At 38.9% G+C, this 23,065-nt stretch overlaps 1 protein-coding gene across 1 annotated transcript in view; it reads left to right on the forward strand.

Annotated features, from left to right (window-relative positions):
- The window catches only part of PCLO (piccolo presynaptic cytomatrix protein), a 554,357-nt gene that overhangs the window by 393,134 nt on the left and 138,158 nt on the right, over window positions 1–23,065 (forward strand). The window contains exon 10 of the mRNA XM_065409113.1: window positions 11,170–11,295. Coding sequence (XP_065265185.1) covers window positions 11,170–11,295 — 126 coding nt within the window. The remainder of the gene's footprint in view (window positions 1–11,169; window positions 11,296–23,065) is intronic.

The following is a 23,065-nucleotide window of genomic DNA, read 5'->3' on the forward strand; positions in this document are numbered from 1 at the left end:
TTGACATAATAAAACCAGCTCAACGAGTGGCAGTAGCTATGTCGGTGGGAGAGAGTCTGTGCACGCGAACACTTATGCCAGCAAAACGTACGCTGCTCAGGGGGGTGGGATGTTTATATCCCTGAGCGACAAATGATTTGCCAATAAAAGTGCTAGTGTAGACATGGCCTTAGTTAAGAGAGCTATATTGCACTAAGGGCCAAAATTTCAAGTCCGTACTTAGTACTTTCTCAGGCAAAATCCCACTGAGTTCACAAGTCAACGTTCTGCCTAAGAAATAACTGAATAAAAACCAAGGGAAAATCTCAGGATTTGCCCAATATGCAGCAAGATTTTGTAAATTACATGGCGGTTCTTTACCATTCAGCAGAGCTTGGAGTAAGATGCACTGTACTGGAACATCACAAAATATGCCTGATAGTATTGACAGAATACACTGGACATGCCTTGATATACAAAAAGGCTGTCAGTTATATAAATCTTTCTTGTAATCATGTTTTTCATGCATAACTCACAGAAAACACCAATACAAAAATATTCTACGTTTTCCCCTCTATGGGAAGGACATTTGTAAAAAAGCTTGACTTAAGGTAACTGCTGTAACATTAAATGTGTAATAAAGAATGAATTTTATAGTGAAGCCATGAATGATTGGCTGACATGTTCGCTGAGCAGACTAATGTCTGTCTCTAATAGTAGATGTGTCTTACTTAAAAATCCTAAAAGATCTATGGTGCTTGATTACTATTTTGGTCTTGGAGTGAGTTGAGATGGTCTCTGGTACTTTCCCATATTAGGTTGGAAAGTAGTTTTGCAAAATAGACAGAGGGCGGTGAACAAGTGGAGATGTGATTTTATTACCTCATTTGATGGAACCTAAACTCCACTTTGTTGAAAAGTGTAAATCTAAAGCTATTTTTGTGACTTCTGACTAAACTGCTTTAGAAGCTGGAGACAGAGTATATTTTAAATGTGGTTGGATATTGGGCTGTAAGATATTAGGGTTAGATATTCCCCTTAACAAAGAAAGTGAAGGGGAAGAGGAGAGAACAGAACAAGCAGAGAAAAGTGAAAATGAATGGAGAAGGATAAAGATTAGTTGTTGCAGGTTGCACTAATGGCAACACAGCGGACCAAATATTCTTGATTGCTGTTGCTTGGAGCAGGGGCTAAGAGGGCTTTACATAGATATGAATTTAAGAGCCTACCTTTAGGCATCAAGGCTTGAAAATGTTGTCTATAGATATTTACTGAATCTATTAACAATCTCTAGGTGCTAACAAAAGGCTAGTTTGGGTTGTATCATGCAGACAATAGTGAGGGGTGGAGCAAAGGTGCACTGCCAAAATGGAAACATAGGAGGCACTGTGTGTCCAGGGCTCCCTGCTTGCACTGAGATAGTAGAGTAATTCATGGCATGTTTTCTTCCAGTGCAGCCACACCCTATTCTATACAGCCAGCGAGCACTGGCATGTGGTTGGACTGAGCCATGGCTCCATCTACCCTCTAGCTCTCCCCTACCATGCTCTGTCCAGTTTCACCAAGGGGGAAGCATCTTCGGCACTGCCCTTGCACTCCCCCAAACATCATGGTTGTGACTCAGGATCCTGTATGAAATGAAGAGAGGCATGTTTCTAACTCCCTTCTCCTCAGTATGGCTGTGTTAAACAAGGGAATAATATAACCCCCAATGTGTGGGGGTTTTAAAAGTCACATGGGCTATATCAATGTATTTTAAATAGATAGAATCCAAACCTTTTAGGGATTCACAGGTCAAAGCCAAACCATTAAACTTTACTTAAAAATTGGTGATCAGTCAATGAAATTCTTTAAGCCAGGTGTAATGTGCTTCCTGAAAGAAACACTGCTTAATAAGCAGGCTGCTGAATTCTGAACTGTGACAGTTTTTTAATAGTTTCTAATGTGTAGCCCCATGTAGAAGTACTCTGTGATCCTTCCAAGTACTTGTCAAATCAGCATGGGCCATAGCTGCAGCTGGTGTAAATGAGTGTTGCTCCATTGAAGTCAATGGACCTTATTATGATATACACCAGCTGAGGATCTGACCCTATGTATATCTTATGGTTTAATCGTCTGTGGCCAGAAAAATGGGAGAACTGAACAGATTTAATCTGGTTTCGAGGAAACATCTTCATGTAGCTCATTTAGTTTATAAAAAGCTTCAAACTAATTCTCCAGAGCACAAGCTTGAAAACATTTGTACCAATCCTGGCAATCCAGTGTTGGTTTTAAAAGTCACATTAGCTAGAGAATACCACAGACTGTAAGTTAAAAAAAAAATTAAAAATTACACATCGCTTGTTTTTATTACATTTATAGCACCAGAACTGATTTTTTTTCCCTTGTGCGATCTGTCTGCACTTTATCCTGACCTGTTATCCAAAGAGACTCATCATGTCACTACCATGTTGTTTTATCGCTGTTTATGATATCAAATGCAGAAAGCTCAAAAGATTCTTTGCAAGGAAAACTAGTCTGAACACTTCGTAGCAGAGAAGTTTTAATGTTTTCTGTGGCTGATCACTTTAATTCAGAAATGTGCCCTGTGTCATGATGTAAAGGGTTACCAGGATCCTGCCTAACCTGCTGAGCAGTGCACCCACCTTACGAAAATCAAGTCCTTTCTCAAGCTGTTTGCCCAAGATAACTAATTGAATTTGAAAATCTTGACCTAAGGTTCAAAAATCCTGAAGTGAGGGAAGATTGATCCCATATAGATACCTATCTACTACTGACACAGTGTAGATTACTGTTCTCCACATATATACCCCTTTCCTCCAATGTTTTGCCTACACCCACTGTGTGTTCTCTGAAAATCTATTGTCCATATTAATTGCTTCTTGCCTGATTTTGCAAACCTAATTAGACAGACAAATGATTTTATTTTTGTAAAATTTAGCCCAGAGAAAAGATTTGCTTGGTTTAGCAGTTGACCAATATTTGCACACAGCTTCTGCATCAAGAACCTGCCATTCATGAATTAGTAAACAAGTCGTAGCTAAAATATAGAGCTTTCCTTTTCCCCACCCACCCATCAGATAGTGTTCACATCAGTCACACAAGGATGTCTGCAGCCCTGTAATGTTGTTTGCTGCTTCTAAGAGAAAAATCCCTGCAAACTTTATCCTCAGCCATGTCTAGATGTAGGAAAACTCTCTCTCTTTCTCTCTCTCTCTCACACACACACATACACACACTAAGTATTTCTCTGCTGTAATGCATCCAGCTTTAATTTATGTAATGGGTTATTGATATTTATTTGGAAGAGCAAGTATCATCACCATTTAGTCATTGAAATACTTCCCGTAACTCTGGATTGCTTATTTTCTAATGGATATACTGGAGCTGTGTGTTTTTCTACTAAGTGCTAAAGAGATTTCATGAACCTCCCTACAGACAGTACAACGTTGATTGGCAAAGATCTTATTTTTATTTCTGATAGGCACAAGGAGACCCATAAAATGATATTGTACGCTTTTTCTGTTCCTTGAAATGAGACTTCTAGAGTCAAACAAAGCTGATGTTAGGTTGCTGAAGAGAGAGAAAAACCATCTATAAATCTATAAATTGTCCATTGCACAGGATTTTGTTAAAGGAAAAAAGAAAAGTAATCTCTTGGTTGATTTTAGCAGCAGTACAATGGCTTCAGCTTCTGCTGATCAGTACTGGGCCTGGACTGCAAATATCAGTGGTATAGAGCAAGAATAAACCATTGCAAGATTCTTCAGTAATTGCTACAAACATTGAACTATTGCTGCACACCCTGCTGCTTTGGATCCTTATTGTAAAATATAGCAGATTTAATAAAATGTGTGTACACGGGTTACCAGTCATGGCAGACTCCAATTTTTCTTCTAGGTTTGATGTAATCACACACAAGTGATTAAAGCTCTAGAAGAAAATCTCCGCTCTTGGGGTCTGGTTTGATAAAATCGCATTAACACAGACATTATAAGCATGCAGGAAACTACTTCCACCCAGGCTTGATTCATCCATCTTTTCCAAATTCTATAAAGCAGCTCCGTAGGCCTCCACAGCCCTCTCACTAGGACTGTGGCAAACTTCTCCCCTTGTATCATCATTCACAAGTCTTTTTCCTAGATTACAGGGGTTCACTTCTTGGTATTCCATGTAGTCTTTACCTTTGAGTCCTTGCCTGGAGAGACCTAACATCCTCTACTCTTTCCCTTCAAGTCTCCCAGTAGAGACACTCCTTGCTCTCTCACTTCACACTGGGTGACTGGACCTGCCTTTTATATCCTGCTTCTCCTTCCCCAGCTGGCCTTGCTGTAGCCTACAGTCTCATGATCTGGGAAGAAACCAGACACAGGTGAGAGCTGGGCCTGGACCTCTCTTAAAGGTCCAGCCACCCTGTGGCAAGGTGTAAGGTTCTGATCATGCCATGAAGTCAATGAGAAAGTAAGAGAGAGCTTCAACAACTCAGAGCATATGGCCAACATGAAAACAACTCCTTGAGTTGTGTCTTCTCAGTGTGTCTGAATGTCGCAGAATCTGGCCCTTGATGAGGATAAATCCATACATTTTAAGCCAGAAGGGGCCATTATGACCATCTAATCTGACCTACATAACACACTTTATACAATGTCACCCAATGATCCTGCATCTAGCCCAATAATTTGTGGTTGAACTAAAGTGTATGTTTTAGAAAGTAATACAAGACTCCAAGCACTGGAAAATAGGAAAATATCAGCAGCATGAAAATGCCATTGATTTTACCATTTTGCAGTCTTTTTACTGTTCTTGTTTTGGGACTGTCAATGCTGCTGCAGTCTAGTGTATCAAACCCTGTTTCAAGAGAGAGGTTGGCTCTTCTCATTGAATTCAGAGATTCTGTGGAGTCTTCAAAGAAGTGGACAGTCAATTACTACACCCTTTGAGGCAAGAATTCTTGAAATTTGCTACATATCGCCAACTACAGGCAATCTTCAAAATGGAGAGTGAGCCAAATTCTGGTCTCATTTACACTGTTGTAAATCTGTTGACTGAAAATGGAATTACTCCAGGAGTATAGTGTAACTCAGAGCAGCATTTGACAGATAGGCCCAGATCCTCAAAAAAGTATTTAGGCTCCTAACTTCCAGTGAAAGCTTTGAAATCAGTGGCGGTTAGGAGCCTAAATACATTTGACGATATGATCCGTAGTCTGTTTCACCAATGGTGTAAATGAGGAAAAAAGAGAGCGGCAATTTATTTTCACAGTGGGGTGCTGGTGCTCATTAGGACACCAGTGACATTGGTGTCATACCTAAATTGTGCGCATCTGTTTACTTTACAGAACCAATTATGCAGTTTGACCTGGTTTGGTGCGATTGGGAATATACGTGATCAGGGCTAGTATAACATTTTATGAGTCACAACAGAGATACAATGGCAGAGCGTATAGACATCCATAACAGTATACTTTAAGCAGTCTATTCTCAACTTCAAACATGCATGTGGAAAAAAAAGCATAGATCCTAACTACCAGTGACTCAATCCAACATTTTTTGTATTTTTTCCATAGCTTTGAATTCATGCTAAAATAAAAGTCCTTTCATTTATTAGACTTTTGTCATCTTTTCTCAGACTTTTGTGAGTATCTGTTTTCAGAAATAAGTAGCTGCTTATAAGTCAAACCGGTAGCTGTCTGTGTATTGAACCATGCTACAAATTCATTTTCCCGTGATACATTTCTTTAGAGTTGAGCATCAATTTCTGTCCTTCTGTGAATGTTTTGCTGAGGGTGATAAATCTTAAAGCTTGAGTTAAGATTAGATAGCAAGAGAGTTTCACAGCCTTGGGAGATCAGTAAAAAACAGTTGCAATTAATTAGCAGTGCTTCCAGCTTTGAAGCATCTTAAAAGGATTGCATCTAAATGTATAACATTCCCTTTGAAGAGATGTTTTCTCAAAGACAGTTGACAGTTGAAAATCCATAGCCAAAGGTAAACAAGGTGCCCTCTCTCATTCATAGCACAGTGATTCAAGTTTTGATGGGTAACTGGACCTCTGTTTTAGAAAAAAGAAACACGGAGTTCATAAATCAGAAAACCAGAAATTGAAAGATGAATATCAAAATTGTTTGAAAGATGGAAATTAAGACTTAAAGATTTCAAAGAAGAAATAAAAGACCAAGGGAAAAAAAGAGATCTGAGAATCTATATTATGGATGATATTTTTTAAGCTACCCACATTCAGAGTGATAACTTGGGCAATGTCATTACAGACAGATGTAATGAGGTCAGTATCTTCAATAGGCACAGTATACAAAACAGGTTTGAAAGTCTGTTTTCACAAAACCCAAAGAGTGAAAATTTAACTCTGGTTATGACGATTTAATTAAACCCAACAAATCAAAAATTTCCAAGTTAGTTCAATTAGTTTAAACCACATGCTGATCTGTTCTCAAACATTTCTTTTAGAAAAATTTTCACAGTATAATTATAAAAGATAAAATGCACTTTTCTCAAACAAAGCGCAGTAAGATGCTTACTTCGGGAGGGGGCAATAAACATGTCTTTGATTGAAACGGGAATTTAATTGTAAATTCGTATGGGTGACCCTCAGTGTATTTCTACTTATTATATAATATGACTCATAGTTCTGACTCCAGGAAATTAGAGTATGAAAGCAAAATTCTACCCTGTATGTATAGGTGCTGATTTTCAAAGGTGGCTGGGGGATTTCGCCACACTGCTCGCACTGAACTCAATTATATACAACCATTGGATATCATACTGGTTAATAATAAATCTTTTGACTGTGCAATCTGGGAGTCTGCTTGGGTAGCTGCTTTGACCACGATGACTATTGCTAGCTACATCTAGCTTTTAAGTTTACAACAGTTTCTCTTGGTAGTGGACTTTGTTATCATGATCCAAACCTCTGTCACCTTTAGACTAGACCACTGCAGTTAACTCTACTTGGGATTTACAGGGGGAGGTTTTCAAAAGTGCTCAGCAATGCAATTTTATCACAGACTTTAGTGGGAACAATGTTAGGCCAGTGGTGGGTGTTCTTGAAAATCCCACCTTAAATCTGTTCAGAAAATGCATCTGGTATGGTACGGGGCAGCCTGTTTAAAGAGTAGAGCTGGTCAAAAATTTTCCAGTTGTCCAGTTTTTTGAATTGCCTGTCAGGGTGCCCAGCTCCCAGGCTACCTAGACTGGCTGGCTACATGGCCAGCCAAGAATTTTTCAAAAATTTCCTTCCCGCAGAAAATGTCACATTTCCAATTTTTGTTCCAATTCGGAATGAAAATATTTTCAGAATTCCAAAATTTTCCACAGCAAGGAAATTCCGGTTTCCTCACAGCTCTGGTTAAGTGCGGGTGTCCCACCCCTAGCACCTTACAACAGCACTTGGGGATCTTCACTGGCTGCGTGTTTCTGGGTGAAATGTTAGGTGTTGATTTTGATGCATAAAGCTCTATGGTCCTGATCCAGTGCTGATAGACGTCAATGGAATGACCCCTCGTGAATTCATTGGGCAATAAATAAGATCCTTAAATGGCTTGAGGCCTGTTTATATGAGATAGTACCTCTCTTCCTGTGCTATGCTGCCACAGCTTTGATTTAAGAGAGGGAGCTGCCGGCATGATGCTCTCTGTAAGGGCCCTCAGCTTTGGAAGTTACTCCCCAACACAGTCTAAAAGAGATCATCTCTGTTGACCCTTCAGGGCACATTGCAAAGCTCATCTGTTTGTTTCCGTGGACTTTAAGGGTGGTGTATTTTCACTTGATTAAGTTACAGATGGTTCCCATAACCTGCATGATGTGAAGTACTCATCTGTTTTAAGGATTGAATCTTTAATTTCTATAAAAATCACAGAGGAGCACAGGATTGATGCATTTTATTTTACTATAAACTAATATAAAGAAAGAAAATAATAATATAGTACCTAATCCAGAATGGTGCTAAATTCCCCCAACTCCCATTGAAATAACAACAAATAATAGTGAAATAATCAAGTTGTTTATTTACATTACAATGAATAACGATTTCCCCTGAATGTAAAACCTTAGAATAATCCAAGAGTTGATAATAGCACAATCAGAGAGCCACACCCAACCATTGTTTTATGCACAGCATGAGACAAGTCGCTATATGCCAAATCATCACCTTTAGAGCATTAGCAGCCCTGCAGCAATATGATTATCCATGTGAAATTTATACTTAAAGAAATATCCACTCCCATAATTGTTATGCTTTGTGGTAGGAAGCTGATTACAATCCCCTATGCTTGTAATTACACTGAATGTCTAGGTGAGTGAGTTCTATGACATTGATTTTCATGGATCCTTTTTGTATTTATTTTGGAGGGTCCCCTTCAAGTCAGCCTATTTCCCCCCAGTTCTTAAATTAATGTTATTTATACACACAAGAGAAAGAGAAAAATTTTGTTTTCTCTCAGTGAGTGTCAGGAAAAATGAAGTGGCTGAACAGAAAAACTTTGTATGTACAGAACGTATTCAGTAAAGTTTTAGCTGAGTGTGAAGCCAAATAATAAAGGCAAACACATGGTATGGGGTCAAATTGGTCACTATTTTTATTAAAGATACAAGTATTGGATCCACACACTCTGAGCCCTCTCAACTCCCACTGAAGATATTCAGAAGCTGAAAATGCTTAGCACTTTGCAGGAGTGCTCAGCAGCAGGCACAGCTGAGCCACATTTCAACCAAATCAACTCAACTTGGGAGGCGATCCTTGCCAAACCAAACCCAGACCAATGTTCATTTGTAACCCACATCATGCAGGACCCATATGCACTGACCTGCTGATGTTGGCAACTGCTCTTGAGGGCCCAAGGCTCAGTTGTATGTTTTGAGGATTCATGTAGGGGCATGCTTTCCCCATAACTAGTGTGAATGGAAGGGTCTTGTGCTTCTGATGCCAGTAGATCTACTCTCACTTCACAGACACATACTGCATGTGCACACTGAGTGTGCGGGTCACTTGAATGAGCTGCTTTGCTGAATCATGGTTTATTGGCAAGGACAACCTATCTGGGTACAACCAGCTAAAAACTGAAACACCCAAGATGCCTGACTAATACATGGTCTACAGGATCTCAGACGAAGGCATAGACCCAACCAATAGATAGCCAAATTGGGATGGAAAAACCTAGTAGGAATCTCTTTCCTGGCCCTAAAGGCAGTCAGACCAGGAGACCAATCCAGAATAAGCAATGAGATAGCAAGAAGTGGAAAAGCATCTTCATGCCAGGCATGACACAGCCTATACATGAATACACCTTGAAGGTAGTTGGTTATAGGATATACCACATGGGTAGGATTGTGGGGAGGAACATGGATGCTTCAGGACAGACCCACTGTCAAGAGGGTTGGAGCCAGTAGCTCCAATTGCCTCTCTGGCAACTTAGCATCCTTTATGACAAAACCTGACTGCTTGGAGCTCTAGTAGCAGTCTCAGGGAACACATGAATATGAAAGGATACGGCGTGGCAATGATTTTGAGCAATGGATTTTACATAGCTGATGGCTCTAATCGCCCAGTAGGGGCTGAGTTATTAATTCATAAATTGAAAGCTAATGACTTTAGCAGTTATAACAAGGATGGAAAAATTAGTCTTGATGCTTCTAGATAAAAGTCTGAAACATCTCATTTATGATTTTTTTTCTTCAAAGGCAAATTTTATGTTTATTATACTCTAAATATTTTTTAAATATAAAGAATGCGGGAAGAGTTAGGTATGCATGATTTAATTTTATGGCTTAAATTTAAAAAAAAAAATTTACAGAGTATTATTAACTTTCTGAAAATGATGATTTGGTGATTTGTTTCTTGCTTACTGAAAATAATCAAATTCTATTCCACTATGTTCAACTTAATAACTTTTAAGAATTGAGCAAGTATTATTTTAACATTAGATGCAGAGATTCATCAATCTACTTGACAATATCTATTTTTATCTGAATTAATTACCAAGGATTGAAATGCTTGTTTAGTCAGAAAATGTAGATTAATCAAAACTGAAACTGTTTGTGGGAAAAGGTCAGAACATCCTGATTTGGAAAAAAAAAAGATGAAGAAGAAAAAAATAGTCAAAATATCAGGTTTCGATATTTTTGAAACAAAAAGTTTCATGTTCCAGGTTGAAATGCCTTTTTTTTTTTCAAAATTCAAATGAATTTAATTTTTTTTTAAAAGGTCAAAATTGAAATGAAACATTTTGAAATAATCAGAATGTTTTGATTGACCCAATCTGATTATTTTTTCTTTCAGGCAATCAGTTATCCAAAAATTTTGAGAATTTGACTTTCCATCCTGATTCAGAACTAGAAAAATATTTGAAATCTTAAAAACTGTCACTTGACAGGAAAACCACTTCCCACCCAACTCTACTTAACACCACCATCAAAGTCAACCCCATATGATTGTAGATTTCTTATATTCTGATAATATCCTTTGATGTAAAAGCAAATGTGTAAGAAAAGTAAGAGTACCTTCCAAAGACTGTATATTTGCAGTTCATGGTTCTCCACTATCATGTGTTCATCTAAATTATATGTATTTTTTTAGATATGTAATAAAACTAAGTGCAGCCAGATTACACCTGCATTTGTTGTATCAAATTAAGGATTGTTGTACATATATCTGCTATCCCAATTAACAATTTTGCAGTACGTTGTGGTTATTAGAAGTACACAGGGTAGGTTTTAGGGTATATTTTTAGTGTTATGGGAGAGGTTTGATGAGTGGCTTCAGTGATACAGCAATTACATCTGGGGAACTTTTCCATAATGCTCTAACATTTTTCCTAAATTACAAGGTGACTGAACCATACTATTATGGGGAGGGTATCCATAATAGTAGGGCACCAGTGAGGCAAGAGACATCCATGCAGATGGCTTCCATTTCTGCAGAACTAGAGATGCCCTTCTCTGTGTATCTCCAACACCCAGGGAGTTGGGAGGCCTCTCCTTTTGTGAATTCAGCAGGTCCATGTTCCCTTTCCACTACAGGAATTCTCTATTGGCAAAGGCAGTGTGGTTTTGATAGTAAAATTAATCTCCATGCTCAAGTTCAGAAGCTGCTATAGGTGTTTGTTTTCCTTTATGTAGCCTGTGATGTGCTACATAATGTAGCCTGCCCATACCTGTTGTTTCTTTCTTTTCATTGCAGGCAATGGACTGGGAATCCGAGTTGTAGGTGGGAAAGAAATTCCAGGGAACAATGGAGAAATTGGAGCCTACATTGCCAAGATCCTCCCCGGGGGCAGTGCAGAACAGACAGGGAAGCTGATGGAAGGTAAGATAAAGGCGTCATCAAAAACTGGCAACCAAGGAACGTTCTATTGCATGGTTTGTGGGCTACATTCATTCTTTCTCCAGGGCAGCACTCAGTGCAAAGGTGGGGCGGAAGGCATCAGGGAGTCAGTTACAGTTCCCCAATTCTAAGCCCAGACCCCTCTCCAATGAGACTTAAAGCAGCATTTTGACTGTTCAAATATCAGATCCTGGTGAAAGGTCCTTTAATGGCTCCTACACCAATGGAGAATGTATATGACAGAATGGCGCTGTGACACACCCCTGCCAGTCCCAGTACACTCTGTACACAATATATTAGTATAGTTTCAGGAGTTCAAAACAGTACTTGCAAATATTTGTTTGAATTCTGTGTTTAGTTTGACAATGTTCTTATATCCCTTATTACACTCTCTATGAACATTCCCATAACTGGGCTTTTCTTCTTACAAACAATTGAGGAATAGCTGTTCTTCATATGAGTACCTGAATTCATCTGCAAACAATGTTCATGTGTGGAAAAGAGTTCCCTTCTCTTAATTCATCATCATTTGTTGTTCCTCTGTTTAAAATAAAATCAATCATCCAGAGCAGAAACAGGACCAGAAATAAAGAAGATTGAATAGTCAAAGTGAGCCCTTCTCAATACCCTCCTTTCCCAATAGGTTGAAATTTGTTCACATAAACTTTTTGGTGCATGAACAACAAATATATTTGCAGGAATCAGGACTGATTCACAACCATTTTGCAAACATGATAAACTGAGCAGAGAATGTCTTTACAAAAAGAATCATCTCAATACACTCTAGGAATAACCAGGAATAGAATTTAACCCAAATTTGTTGTTGTACCTTTTGGTTTTAAAATGCTTGTTATTTTCTTTGTCAATAATATTTTTTAGGCCGTAAATAAGGAAAAGGTTCTATTTTCAAAGTACATTTAAAGATTAATGAGGGAATTGCTCAGTGACAAAAAAGTTCTCTTTGTTTTTGCTAAGGGCCTGATTCTGCCACAGATATATTGAATTGGTGCCTGATTCTGCATGTGGTTCCATTGCATTCAACGGCTTAGTCATAGAATAAGGTGCATGTCTACAGATCGGACTACTGGTTAAAGAGGATTACATTAATACGAACTAGGAACCTGTTAGTTCATGTCTGCAGCATCCACACAGGGGAGTTACAGTGCAACACTTCGGTGTGTGCTGCTATTCAGACCCCTGTAGTCCAAACTGTGCAGCTGTGTAGACAAGCCCTGAGTCTGAATAAATGTTAAAGTATCTGACCCTACCTCTGTTCATGTTTCCCCACAAATATTTACACCTTCCACTCATAAAAATTGGTCTTTCATAGATATGACTGGAGTGTCCATTTCCTTAACTAAATGGCTTATATGGAAATCCAGAGGATGATTAGGAAGCAACAATGCAATATTGCCCGCAATATGGAATGTTTTGGGAATTAGTAGAGGCACTTAACGACTGAAAATCCACTGACTGTGCTGAGCAAAAAACTAGCCTTCTGGCTCTTTTGCTGTGAACAGCTTTTGGAATAAAGTTCTAAAATAGCTCCCGACATACCATTCATTGATGTTTTCAGCTGTGTTAGGGAGAAGTTTGAATGGACTATGTCCAGCAGACAGTGTCAAACCAAGTGACTGGTCATCTGAATTCTCCTGTCATTACCATTGTGTGTCATTGCCATGGTTAGATGAACAGGCTAATGAAATATTTATCTCCTCTTTTCCCTTTCCCTCTGCATCATCTGAACAGCCATATTTTAAATTGACCTTAATAGCTCAGTTCTGGACTCAGTTATATCAGCATTACTCGGAAGTAACTCCCTCAGAATCAATGGAGTTACACTGCAGTTGTGTCACTATTACTGAGAACAGAACGCAGCCCTTGGAATAGCACTGAAATATAGTCTCATTGCTGCTGTGTAATCTATTCCCTATCAGGGTCAAAATTAGCATTCTAGTAGGGTATGCCCACCCACTCGATACACTTCCCATTAATCATAACTTGCTGAAAATATATCTTGCTCAATCTTACCATTACTGCCAAGTGACTTTTTATGTTGTTTTAAAAGGTTATTGTTCATCTGCAGAGAATATTTGTCTCTGCTACGACTGCATTTCTTGATCAGGTGGACATGTGGCTAACGCTGATTTTGTTTTCTGAACTTATAAATCTGCTAAAATGTATTTGATTTGTAGTAAGGTCTGTGGGTCACCGTCTGCTTTCTGGTAGAACAGTGTGGATCTAGAGTTAGTCCAACAAAGTTACTAGTACTGGTGCCTGAGAGTAGAACTTAGCCTTGTATGTTTTTCAGTCTTTCTGTCTCATCACATATGAGAAGGCAGGTTTATATCTTACGCATATGGTTATTTGCAAATGTTAATGCTCTTTGATCAGCAATCTATTTGTATAGCAATCATGATTCACTTTGGTGCTGTAATGATTCGTGGCTGACTATTATTGTACATACTCCATAGTCATCAATTAAGCATATACATATGTCATCAGGAACAGAAATTATGACTCACCAGCCTTTCCACGAACGTGGCCTCCACTCATTACAAAAGAGCAATATTTCCATTAGCTCTTGTGGTGCAGGAAACTGAAAGCACTGGAACAGGTCTGAAACTCCTTCCAGTGGAAGAAAGTGATGAATATATGCACAAGTCAGTATATTACAATGCATCTTGCTTGTATGTTCTTTTTGGATCAGTTAATGTTATTAGGTGTATCTGCAGTAGTGATTAGGAAACGCCAGTCTTTTTGGGTTCTCTCATCTTGAATTGCTCTAGGAGTTCAAAAGTAGCTCTGATTCATCATTCATTGGTATCACAGAAACTGGAAGTGGAAAGCTGATTCCACTGAGCCATCGAGTGCAGATACTGTCACAGTTTGATAGATGTGTGTCTGAATTCACTTTCATGTTGATAGAGACAGTTCAGTAATCTTCCACCTGTTATTGTTTTGAGGGGTGCATATAATATTTATTGAATGTTTTAATTATAAAAAGAGAGAGAGAAAAGTGATCAGTCACAAGATTTACAAAAAGAATTACAATTTGTGTGTATGTGTATATGTATGTATATGTATATATATTACACACACAACATTATTAAAATTGCAAAGTCAAGCATTCAAAAATTAGGAAATGCCAGAACAAAGATTGCCTGTGCAGCTCTCATGCATATGTATTTTGATACAGTCTTTAATTACATGATCTATACTATTTTTTCCACAGGATCCCAATTTCACTCTGTGCACATAATAGACAATGCTCAGTTAATGAATTCAATATTTTGTTTTATCCTTATTGTGCAAGGTGTGACGTTAGGCTTTGTTTACAATGAACTATTCAAACCCTGCTATGGAGATAGAATTGTTAATGTCTTCCTGGTCTTTTCTGTGGTGCTTCTCACTCTAGTGTCTGAGTGCTTCACAAACATTAATTAATTTATATTGAGAACACCCTGTTCGTGATAGGGTGGTATTGTCCCCATTTTACAGACGGGGAATTGAGGCACACAGATTTACATCAATGGTGTTTACTAATTTGGGGTGTCCAATTTGAGACACTTAGGAATTTTTCAGAGTCCTTAGCATTTTATAGCACTTCATGTTTTCAAAGAATAGTTTCCATTGACTTCAGTGGCAGCTGTGAGTGCTCAACATTTCTGCAAATCACACCCCATGGTCTCAGGTCAGGCACCCAGAAAATGAGGAACACACAATTAGTTACTACCTCTGAAAAGCCTTATTTAAGTGAATTTCCGAGCATCAGACATCATAGTCTGAGGAAGAGTCATAGTCCGGGGATAGAATCTAATTCTTCAGGGCAGCATTCAACTGCCTTAACCATGAGACCGTCCTTTTTCATCCTGCAACCTCTGTCTCATTCACTGCACCCCTTCCCACTTCTGCATCTGATGAGGTAGGAGTCCTATGGGCAACAGCCCCCTTCACTTCACAACCTTGATTCATCCCCAGAGCCGGTCCATTCTGTGCACTCAGTGAGGCAGGGGACCTGCAGAAAAAATAATATATGGTCATGTAATTAAGGACTGTAGCATAATGCATAAGCAAAAGGTTGCACAAGTAACTTTAATTCTGGCATTTCCTAGCTATTGAGATCTTAATAATGTTTTTTTAATGCAGTTTTACTGCGGTGTTGAATTTCCTAGGGTTTTGAAAGAGCAAACTAAAAAAACTCCATCATATAGTATTATATTGACCCCACATGGGTCATGAGCCAGGTTCCAACCTTTAGATCCACTGCACAGATCCCTACCACTTAAGCTAACTAAGTAACTGACAGCTGTAGCAGGTAGTCCTCCTCTATGTGGACCAGCACTGGGACTGGGACATTTTGCCAGTGGTTTTCACAGATAGTTGCTGAGCACAGAGGAATGGTGAGATTTAGGAATTGAGGGTCCAATTTGCTGACCAAATTCAGAACAATGAAGTAATATTATTTACATCTTCCTACATAGCCCATGGAAGTAGCAGAAAGGAAGACAGAGTTTTATTCTCCCAACAAACTAAATATATTTGTACCTTGCCTTGCACCATCTCTGCTTAATTGCATTGAAGGTTTATAGCATACCATTGGTGAGAATCAGTTTTCATCTACTCTTCATTAGCTATGGGCCTCCCATGAGTCTGAGGTGACTTAGGAAGGAGAGCAGGCAATGGAATCAGTGTTAGGAGCTGTTATGCCCCCAGAAGACAAAATGGATCCAATTCTGTACTGTTCTGTAGCTGCTGTGTGTTCGTTCTACTGGAATAAAGTAGTGTAAAAGACCACACTCACTTAAAGGGGATTCCCAGGTAGTGTACAGCCAGTACTCTGGCTTTTCATCTCACCAGTAGCAGCTCTTGTCATAGAGGGACGGTTAGGGGTGTTCCTGGTGAAATGGGGTATAAATATAGGCAGTGAGGCACCCCAGAACCAGAGCATAAAGCCACTCTTCTTTTCCTCCCCTCCCCCCATCCCTGAATCATGTGATAAGCTCAATTAATTAATCTGGTCCAATGTTTCATGAGCACTGGTGTGGAACACACTGTAGAGAAGATCCTGCAGTATATTTGAAAAGCTCTAGAAAACTGCAGATGAAGGACACAGGTGGCTACATCACAATAAAATGAGAAGAGATTTCCTGGTTTCCATCAAGCCAGAATCCTGAATAAACAGGTCTCTCATGCCACTTCGATTATTACACTCCTGGCAGAAACCCGGAGGTATAAGTGAGCTCTAAGATGAATATCACAGCAACAAAAGAGAAGCATGCTTCCGCAGACAAGTTTGAATTCAGGTTCTAGGCAAAAGTTGATCTGAACCAGTTCTCCCATTTTGTTGTTTGAGTGGTTTAATATATGGCAGCACAAGAGGAAAATAATTAACTTTACCCTGGTCTCTGAGCATTAGTCCTAGTGATTTAAAATGCTGTCTGTGCTCATTCTCTGGTTGTGTAAACAGAGGGGACTGGCTCTCAAAATGTCCCTGGGCTGTAGGCTCAGGTTTATCGGTCCCAGGAGAAACTGATTTTATTAAAGGAAGTTCATACCAACTAGCAGACAGTTCTATAGTTGTGCTGAAAGCTTTGCTCTAAAGCCCTTCAGAAAGAACTTAATCCAAGAGTGCCAAAAGCAGCCCCCACATGTCAGCTATAAATTGTCACTTAGGCAGTTGTGCTACTGTCTTACATATTGGATTCTCCTCTCAAACTATTACTCTGACTTGTTCCTCTTTCAAATGAAGAATGATTATTAGTGGCAAATGTGGCATGCTGCTTTTCTTAAGTGTGGCTGTTGATATTAGACAAATAAGATAATTGTTTTTTTTAATTAATTGCTTCAGTGAACTTCTGAAAGTGAAGTTGTACCCTAAAAAGTGACTTGGTAAAAAAGGGCACTTCCTTACTCGGCAAGTCTTTTCTGCATGTGAATGAGTCTTACCTGCTGACTTCAGAAGATAATATATGTTTACTGCTTCACACCTGTTACCAGTTCACAGCCAACATAACTAGCTGTGAGTGAGCTGGATTCTGTTCTTTCTTGTGCATGAATTGTTTGCACAGTTTCAATCAAACAAACCTGTCCAACCTATCTGAAGGCCTGGGGTCAGTACACCTGTACATAAGGGTCTAATTTGGCCTGCAGAACCTTTGTTATTCAGGATGGTGCATGAGAAGGAAAGAACTCAGCTTGACTTTCAGATCCCATGCTGAGCTTACAGAGAGAGTAGTTAGAAAAAAAAATCTTTTGATTTACAAACTGCACACCTTTGATGTGGAAATCATTGAGAAGCAATACCCGTATGAGCATCCACAATCCTTTTTATAGTCTCTGTTTAGGATAGTTAAAAATTCTTTCCCTGATTCACAAAAAAGGGCATAGAGTTTATGTAGACGTAGTTTGAACACATGACAAATTGATCTATCTGGGCTTTTTAAGGAGCACTTCATTAGAAAACTATGTTCTTAAAATATATTTATTAGTGATCTGTCTGTCTCGGGCAGCATTAGCTCCTAAGTGCAGTTCCCCAACACTGTGAAACAGCCATAGCTGTGGGAGAATAATCAGGAGCTAGGAGGCAGTGTGGAATAACATGGATCTGCTGGTTCACGGAGGCAAGAGGAGCTGAACCTTCTCTTACTTCTTCTGTGAAACCTAAATAATGAATTCAGATGATACTCCTTGAGTAGAGACTTGTGGCGTTTCCTGGCCCCCTTGAGGATTTTTCTCACATTTAATCCCAAAGTGTTTTATAACTGTGAGAATGAAGAAGGGGGAGACAAATGGACTGAGGAGTGCAGTATAATAAAGATTCATAGATTTTAGGGCAAGAATGGACCATTAAGACCTTGTAATCTGACCTCCTGCATAACACAAGAGAGAATTTCACTCAGCATGTCTTCCTGCATATAACCCAATAATTTGTGATTGAACTGGAGCATATTTTTAAGTCATCATATAAAAATAATTTAAATCATATCTTCATTGAGATCAGTAACTCTCAAAGAGTCTTGTACAGATAAATTCCCTTTCCCCATACAGTTGTCATTGGGAAAGCCATGTCAACCAAACTATGAATGTTGTGGAAAAAAACTAATAAAGAAGTGTCATTTACCCTTTCACACAATACAAAAGCGAGGGGTCACCCAATAAAATTAATAGGCAGCAGGTGGAATACAAACACGAGGTGTTATTATTCCAATGCACAACTAACCTGTGGAACTCATCGCTGTTGCCAAAAGTATAACTGGGTTCAAAACAGAACTGGATAAGTTCATGGAGGATAGGTCCAAGACAGGAGTGGATCATTCCATAATTGCCCTGTTCTGTACAGTCCTCCTGAAGCTCTGGTACTGGCCACTGTCTGAGACAGGACACTGGGCAAAATGGATCATGGTCTGACCCACTATGGCAGGTCTTATGTTCTTATGTACTTGGGGAAATTTTGGCTCTTTTTAGCAAGTGAATAATTTTGGCAAGATTTTTACTTATTTGCCTATTTATATTTAAATTTTGTCTACAATCAGTAATGCTCTCTAAAAAAAATCTTATTGGCACAGACCATATTGTTAGCAAGCTTCAGAAAGGGATTAAACACCAGTGCAAATATATGAATAGAATTTGCAGTTATAATAATGATGGCGAAAATAACAAAGACTATTGATTCTCATGCTTCCAGGCTTAAGGTGATCACCAGATGGATCATATAACACTTTGCAGGGTGAGGGGAGGGGGCAAGGTGTATTGTTGCCAAATTTCATGTTATTGTAAGTAGTTTGCAGTAAAACTGTATGAGGCATATACTTCATAATTCTTACCCACTATTATGAAGCACTTTGAGATCCAAGGATAGAAAAGCACTATGCAAGTGGCACAATTCTAGGGGCGGCACTCCCGGTGGGTTTTTTTTGCTTCGGCAGTTGCGCTCTTGGAGGGTTTGGATTTTTTTTGCTTGGGGCGGCAAAAATCCTAGAGCCGGCACTGGCCTTGAGTGCTGTGTGGCAGCATGATAAAAGCAAGATACACTCAGGCAAGACCTGGCAAAATTAAGCCTGAAGAACAGGAATTCAGCCTCACAGATTTCATTGACTTTAATGGCAATTATTCATTCAAATACCTCCACACAGCAAATTTACCCTACAGTATCTATCTGTTTCATGTTGCTTGATGATAGTAGTTTCCATATTGATATGCACATGTAAGAAAAAGAGAGCAGGATAATTCTAGAGTCACTGTACAACAAAGATTTTTTTTTAAAAAAAGAGGAAAATCTACATTAAAATCACCTTGGTGTATTTTTAATTATAAAATGCAGGGCAAAAAAGCATCTTTTTAAATAACTTCTGGGTTATGGGCACAGTCATTTTTTCCAAAAAGTTTTATAGAATTAATTTAACTATGAAACTGAAGTACCATGATTTTGCTTTCTGTAGCACTCCCTGTTATCGAATGTAATACAAACTGCTCATATTAATAGGCTGAGAAGCAGCAAGCCACATATTTGTGTGATTTATAGAACAATTTTGCTGAGATCCATCTTTCCCAAAGACTAATTTGGAGTCCAGGTCAAATATGTTTCCTATGTGTGTCAAGATCAGAGAGATAGGAAATGGAGAAAAACAGAGACATTTCTAAAATGGCTCAAGTTAAGGCAATCACTAACTGAGAGGACTTAGGAAGAAACTTCTTTCATGAGCTAGTTATTCCATAATTGCCCATTTCAGGGTTTCTTGCACCTTCTGAAACTTCTGCTGCAGGACCCTCTCCGAGAGAAGATGCTGAACTAGATGAACCAGTGGTCTGATCTGGCGTGACAATTCCTCTTTCCTTTAATTTATTGTATAAATTGTAATTATAAAATTACTTTTTCATATTTCCAGTTCCATTATCAGTTGTTACAGTATATTATAAAATGAGAAGATTATGTAAATTAATATATAAAATGAATGTTTTAAAAGACAGATTAAAGGGGAAAAGTCATATAAGTACTTTCAGAAAACTGCATTGGGAATTTCCTTTAAATTACTTCTATGATAAGCCCTAAATTTATCACCCTTGCAATTTTGGCTAAGAAGGTTGGTTTTGGCTTGAAAATCACCCGGTTTATTTGAAGGCAAAAGAGAATATTTCTACACAGTTAGATGAAAAAATGTGCAAACTGTTTTTGAGTTAAGTCACCACATTACCCTAACTCGTCATTCTGATTAGTGTCTAACTTTAAGGCCTGTTATCTCAAAACTGGATAGATATTGTCACTTCAAACTTTCTGCATAGTTAGTTCATTTTGACTATTGGTGTAGTGTATTGGCTATACTTAGAGAAGATATGTTGTCAATTACTAATGTGTTCGAGATGGTTGCATCTCACTTATAATTGGTCATTATTAGGGCTGGCCAGAAAACAAGAATTCCATTTCATGAACAAAATTCAAGGTTTTTATTATTGTTTTCTTTCTGCATCAGGACGAAAATGAGACATTTAGAATTTTTCACAAAAAATTCTAGAGTGAGCGAGCCCACAGAGCACCCAATAGTCTGATGGGGAGGACACTCACCTGACCTGGGGGAGAGACAGGTTCAAGTCTCTGCTCAAAATTGGGCTATAGAGTCAGCCGTAGCCACCAGGCTATAAAATCAGTCTGAGCTGTTCCACTTTGAGAATTTATACATAATTTAATATTCATCAGGTCAGAGAGAGACCGATTTTATAGCTTGGAGGTTAGGGCACTCAGCTAGGATGTGGGACACTCAGATTCAAATCCCTGCTCTGCTTGATTCTGAGCAGGGAGTTGAACCCATCCCAGTTCAGTGCCTTCCCTACCTGACTATTCTGGGGTCTCTGTCTCTCTCTGGCTTTCAATAGAAATTCCTTTCACGCTGATACATCGCCTCAAAACATTTTGATTTTGATGAACCAGCATTTTCTGATGAAAAAAGTTACACCTCTACCTCGATATAACGCTGTCCTCAGGAGCCAAAAAATCGTACCGCGTTAAAGGTGAAACCGCGTTATATCGAACTTGCTTTGATCCACCGGAGTGCGCAGCCCTGCCCCCCCGGAGCACTGCTTTACCGCGTTATATCCGAATTCGTGTTATATCGGGTCGCATTATATCGGGGTAGAGGCGTATGTCAAAAAATTCCCAACCAGCAAAAGTCATTATTATGTGTGTGAACATTTTGTCCTCTACAGGCTGATTACAGCCTCAGTCCAGATGAACACCTTTTAACCTGCCCTGAAATAGCTTCTCTGCCCCAGGTGCAGAGCAGAGCCCAAACTGTGATTCTTTGAGTTCCATTTCACACCCTGCTTCCCCTTTCCACAGGGGGACCTATAATCGGTGTCAGCCTTTCCACATCTGCTCTGGATCAGCTGCAGTTCTTTAATAGCAAAATATTTTGTGGCAAAATGGTGCCCAAATGTGTTTGCTTGAAAACTAGGAAGAGTATTGGTCATACTGGTTTTGAGTTACACGTCATAAAGGGTTTGAGCCAAAATCGATGAGAGTTTTTCCACTGATTTCCATGGGCTATTGGATCAGGTCCTAAATGATTATAGCGCTGTCTTGCAGCTCTGTAACTATAGTTGTGATCAGAATTCCATTAGGAGGCCCATTTTTCATGACTCAGCTATAAACAAATTAGATTACTTTCAGGATATGTGAAAACTTTGTAGGTAACTTGTCGAACTGCTTCAAATTATCAATGCTTATAACTGATACTTTTTTGAAATTGTACTCATTGCCTGATTTTCGGTGGGAGGCTAAAAACGGTGTGATTGTAAAATGTAATTCTTTACTGACAGATAAATAAAGACTAGAGTATAAGATACATTAACAAACTCATTTGAAAGAATTGGCCTTATCAATTGGTATTGGGGTGCACAATTTATAATGGATATATGATGTGATGCATGCTTTAAGTCTGCATGTGATATATCCTTTATAAAGTCTACATGGGGTGTGGTTGGAAGGGAAGAGACAGGAACTCTATAGACCACTGGTATAGGTTAGTGTAATTGTATTTAAATCAAAAGAAAAGAATACATAGTATGAAAAAGTATAAGGGCTAAATCCTGGTAGGTTCTGAGAACTTCCATTTCCCTTTGAGCCCAGTTCTTATTTTCATTGCATTTCAGAGACTTATTAAACTAGAGTTTGCAATAATCACTAGGCATATCTTACTTTAGGCCCCAATCCTGCAATTGACTCCATGTGTATATCCCTACAGAGGCCCATTCACTTGTATGTACACAGGTGACTTTAATATGACTCTGGATGGATGGTACATCCATCCATGCATAATCGGTTGCAGGATCTGGCTCTTCTGGGCAGGAGCTCCATCTTTTGTTTATGAAGCACCATGCATAGTGAATGTTAAATAAAGTAGGGAGAAAATAAAGATCTCAAAAGTGCTATAAATTGATGTATTGAGACATCAAGCTGTGTTAGCGCTTATCTACATAGAGAGCTAGTGCGCAGCAAGGTGGGATGTAAACCTATAGCGTGCTAACCTGCCTCACACTAACTGACTGCTGCTCACTAAAAGTTTCAAAGTGTGCTTTGATCTACTGCTGCTTGAAACAGCTTGTAGAAACAGCAGTAGATCAAAGCGCACTACATAACTTTTAGTGAGCGGTCGCAGGGTCCACAAATCAGTTGGTGCGTAGCAGGCAAGAGCGCTGTCGATTTTACAACCCAACCTGTCAAGCACCAACTCTCCATGCAGAGAAGCCTTTAGACTGA

Source organism: Emys orbicularis, chromosome 1 (assembly GCF_028017835.1).
Source record: "Emys orbicularis isolate rEmyOrb1 chromosome 1, rEmyOrb1.hap1, whole genome shotgun sequence".
Taxonomy (NCBI): domain Eukaryota; kingdom Metazoa; phylum Chordata; order Testudines; family Emydidae; genus Emys; species Emys orbicularis.